General features: G+C 38.4%; 1 protein-coding gene across 1 annotated transcript in view; it reads right to left on the minus strand.

Moving 5' to 3' along the window:
• The window catches only part of LOC122265515 (uncharacterized), a 192,947-nt gene that overhangs the window by 179,215 nt on the left and 8,732 nt on the right, over window positions 1-5,000 (minus strand). The window contains 9 exon segments of the mRNA XM_086552031.1: window positions 1-31; window positions 776-963; window positions 1,061-1,184; window positions 1,310-1,438; window positions 2,352-2,515; window positions 2,677-2,884; window positions 3,235-3,389; window positions 3,566-3,663; window positions 4,020-4,103. The exon segment at window positions 1-31 is cut by the window's left edge and continues 55 nt beyond it. Of these exon segments, the coding sequence (XP_086408157.1) occupies window positions 1-31; window positions 776-963; window positions 1,061-1,184; window positions 1,310-1,438; window positions 2,352-2,515; window positions 2,677-2,884; window positions 3,235-3,389; window positions 3,566-3,663; window positions 4,020-4,103 (1,181 nt within the window).

The following is a 5,000-nucleotide window of genomic DNA, read 5'->3' on the forward strand; positions in this document are numbered from 1 at the left end:
TTTCCTCCCTTCTTCTTGCTCCTGGCAACAGCTGTCAAAGAAGTGCAAATATAAATAAATAGTGCAGAAATAAATATACGCTGAAATAAAATATCTTAAAAGAGAATACACAAAGTTACCAGTGGATAAATTCCTCTGATAACACAAGCCATAAGTTTCCTCCTGAAATTATTTTTAGATGAATCAATTGTTTTACACCATAGACAAAAAATCTTGAATTCTTATACATGCACCATAGAAATTAATAAAATCACTTGCATGTATCAAAGACAATTTTGTTCATAAAATGTAAAATGTAAAATGTTATAACTGTATCAAAAATGGTAACAAAAAAAGAGCATCCCTATTGATATAGAACTAATGTAAACATTGATGGGCATTATGCAGGTTTATTATGGACCAGGCTACACAGGTTAGGAACATCAATCAACAAATGGCATTTCAAAACTTCCATCAAGTCCAGTCAACTTGAAGCTGGTCTTGTGAAATTTGCCCTAACAAAAAGAGTACTGTATTATTTTGGTCTAGATGATGATGGTTATTTGGTTGACGAGCCCCCTCCCCCCTTACAAGAGCTCACATAACCACTGGTGTAGACACAAATTCATAGCTACACCTGTGGAAACATGAGCTCTGGTAATGTTGAAAGAGAGAGAGAGAGAGAGAGAGTGAGAGAAAGAATATTTGTCACCCTAGAGAGGTTACTTTTAGTTTATGGGCACAATGGGCTATGGATCTGAGTAATTAAACAATGACACTGTAAGAAAAAGCTTACTGTATTCAGATTCTGGGGGAAGGGTTGACTTTTTGTAGTAACCAGATAAATTTTTGTAATTGGCTATCACCCCACTCCCAGTGCCTGCAGCTCCATTGCCAGCTGCTCCTTGCTGCATCTGTGCATGCCATGGTGACCGTGGTGGAGAGGGTGGTACCTTTTCTAAGGACTCATATGGCACCTTTAACCTGCAGAGGAGTCATGGGTTAGTGGGCTCTGGATAAAACTCACACACAAGAAGAGACAGAAAATATAATGAAAAGTACATTTGTGTCTCTGACTAACCTGCTGCCGATTTCTTCAATATAAACATCTACAGGTCCCTTGTTTTCAGACATCTCTTGTATATGGCCACGATAAACATCTACTCTCTCTTCAGTTGCCTTTCCAACACTGCTTTCTCCACTACCTGTGAAAAGCAATATGAATGATAAAGGTAAATTACAATTTTACTCTTATCACACTCTCACAGATCTCTATCTTCTTATTGAAAAACAAAATACATATAAAGCAAAGAGCAGTGGGCATTAATACCTTGCCGAGTGGCTATGTGAGCCTTTCGCAAGTCTTCCACTTCTTGACGATTAGGTAATAACTCTAATTTTATCAGCACCTTTACACCTGCCTGGAAACCATTGCTATCAAATGGACCATAACGAGCTTCTGTAAGAGAAAAAAATTAAAATATAATACTACACTCATAATATAGCAAATGAAATGTTTAACCCATTCGTGCCAGGTATAATACTACACTCATAATATAGCAAATGAAATGCTTAACCTATTCGTGCCAGGTGACTTCCTATCATGTCAATGTAATATTGCACTCCTTCCAGATCACACCCTAAATGGCCGAAATGCCGGGACATTTGAACGCATAAGCCTAACACGTCGGGATTCTCGGCTGCATTGGCCACGAGCGAGCGCTGTGCACCCGCTCACCCGGCGCGCCGGCCTGGACAAAATAACTCGTCCCCGGCGTCTGGCCCAAAAAACACTAAACGTGATATCTTGTCACCTGTTGTTAATGGGTTAACCCATTCGCGCCTTATGATGTGCTGACATGTTTTGTGGTTTTTGGTTCAGACGCTGGCGACGAGATATTTAGTCAAGGCCGGCGCTCGGGGTGAGTGAGCGAACAGCCTAGGCTCACGGCTAGTGCCCCTGAGATTCCCAATGCGTTAGGTTTGTGCATCCAAACTCCGACATTCTGACCATTCAGAGCCGGAATCGCCCGGCGTGAATAGGTTAAAACGGAAGTTTTACATTGTTACATATGCACATAATCATAGGAGTTCCATTTGTATAGACACATCTTTCTTCACTTGTGAAAATAATGTAAGCAAATACAAAACCCTCTAATTATCACCCTGTTGAAGCAGGTGGGTGAAAAGTGGAGTGGCATTACACAAATACGAGCTCTGGCGTGAATGGGTTAAAAACACTGTTCTTCAAATTCTCAAAATTCTAGTAGAAAAGACTGGTTCACACATGAACTTGTATCCCCTTCCCACACACATAAGTAGTATTTGATGCCCGACAAACATAATTAGGAAACTGGTGCAGTATTTCTCACCTCTCCTAACAGTGTTCCATGCATCATACTCAATATTTCGGTAAATGTCAGGATCCAGAGACTTGGCAACTTTATATGGGAAAGGTGGGATGCCATGAGCAAGGAGGCCTTTTACATCATCTGGATGGATATCTTCTAAACTCAGTCGCTCTTCTGTACTGGTGCTGAGAGAAGATATGAGATGCAGAAATTATGATTAAATCATTGATATATGCACTGTAGTTAATGTTAGAGAGGCTGGGGAAAGGAGCTGGAAAGAATGAAACATAATACATAGTATATATTTAATATGGCAAAAGAAGACAAGCACTCCTACTCAACTTACTTTTTGTCACCCTCATCTTGACTATTATCTCGAGATACACTAGTTCCCAGAATTTTTTCCACAAGTGCACCTATCTCTTTCAGTTCTGCTGAATTAGCTGAATCTCTTCTAAGGGTTGCATATTCTTTGTCATGCAGCATTGTGTCAACTGCTAGCCTTACATCCTTTAGTTTAAAAACTCTTGAGTATAGTATGTCATACACAACAGCTGTGGATTAAATATTTATTTAGCACAATGTTACTTTAGCTAGACTTCATTTTATCAATTACAGTATGATTCCAAAGACAACTAAGGCAACTTAAAAATAATTGCAAATAAATGATAAGTAAAGGCAAACAGTGGAATATGATATCCCATTGTATACTAGTTCTTACTTTCATGCTCGATGACAGTGAAAGTTTGAATTAACTTTTAAATTCTTGCTCATAACATAATTTGTTCATCTTATAGGAAGAACATACATACATATACAGGACCATTAGAAAACCAGATAAATAGATGAATTATCATTCACAAAATATTTTCTGCCCAATACTGTATCCTTCTTCTAGACTTACACTGGCAAAATCCTCGGGATGAAGCATGATCTTTCTTGTAAACAATGTCATAGTGGTTCCCATTGGTAAAACTGAGCATAAGAGTCCTGGGGTGATCATGGTCTGTAGCTTTGCAGGGTGCTCTTCCAATTCCTTGATAAATGAGGAAATCCACCCTGAAATAAGTGAGGATAGTTAACTCGCATTACTAGTAAAATATGTGCAGATATAGACTTCTGTCCATCTAAACCTACTTTTTCTATTATTGTTTGTGATACCCTTTTTATCGATAAAACTAGCTTAAAAACATTCATGATATGCCAGATGTCAATGTTATCTATTATCAACTTACTTAAAAAGTCGTGACATAGCCAATATTTCAGTGTGGCCTCCCCATTCCCTAACATCCTGGAGATTAAACACATGATGGTCTAATGGTATCTCCAGAAACTGAAAAGAGATATCATCAAATATAATTTTTCTGTATAAAATCATAAAAAGATAATATTTTGATATGATTAAGTTTGACTATATCACTAGTGTGTAATTACTATATACTTATCTACCACTTTTTGTATGATAATACAATGAAATGTGGGCTAAATTCATGGGGATTACATATAATACAGCATCCATATTTACAAATAGTATAGCAATACCACTTTCCTATGCTTGACTTGAATCTGCTATCCAGATACAATGACAATGGTGATTATAATAGTCTAGTTTTACCACATGAAGAGAAAAGGTAACTACAATGATATCAATTTTTACAAAAGCAACACAATAATCATAATTACACTTACTGGCTGGAAGTCTTCTTTATAAAGCATCATGTATTCCAGACACAGTGACCTAACACGAACATGCTCTGTCTGTGACATGATGACCTGAAATAATTCAGACTCTTTAGGAGCAAGAAATGTTTTATATATCCTTTGGTAACTATTAACCCATCCCCGACGGGGGAATTCTAGCCTTGAATGTCCAAATGCCGGGGCGTTCGAATTATTAGGCCTAAATCAATTGAATGGCTGGCACAATACTGTGCCGCCCGGCAACTGGCCTTTTGAATGCGCGGTACACATGCTGTACCACCCGTCCTGTGTGGGTTAAAAAACTGCTGTATATGAAAGTAATTAATCCAAGAACTATGCACTTAACATATCTTGACTTTTTATTGTATCAAAGACTTATATGTGTCATATAACAGGCTTTATCAATGATGCAGTTAACTAAAATTGTACAATACAGTCCATATCAGCTCATCATTTTCTTTATACTCATTGTGATAGAAGTACTGCTGTTTTATGGGAGGACAAAAAGCAACTTTTTTTCTTCTTCTATTTTTGTAGTTATGAACGGATGCGAAAAATATAACCATCCACACTGAAGATAACATGAAGAGGTAGGGAAGAGGAAGGAAACCTGTGCTTATGACTGTGAGTGCCAGCAAAAGGTATCCCTACTGGCACAGGAACACTGGGTATTGTTTGAGTCACCTTCCTCTTCTCATACTGTCTGCACATCCTTTATCAGTGCAAGAGGTTGGCAACTTGCCGTTTGCTATCATTCTATAAAAATGGCGTTTGCTAGAGACCTTGGATGGGTGCCATTCAAGGCTCTCTCTCCTGATGGTGCTAGAAGCAAGTGGTGCCATCTAGGTTTGGATTCAAAGTGAAACTCATTTTGCTTAACCCATTCACGCTGAGGCTATTCCAGCTCTGAATGGTCAGAATGCCGGGGTTTTCAAACGCATAAGCCTAACTCCTCGGGATTCTTGCGTG

This window comes from Penaeus japonicus, unplaced genomic scaffold (genome assembly GCF_977035675.1).
Source record: "Penaeus japonicus unplaced genomic scaffold, GWHDUDI00000001_assembly GWHDUDI00000026, whole genome shotgun sequence".
Classification (NCBI taxonomy): domain Eukaryota; kingdom Metazoa; phylum Arthropoda; class Malacostraca; order Decapoda; family Penaeidae; genus Penaeus; species Penaeus japonicus.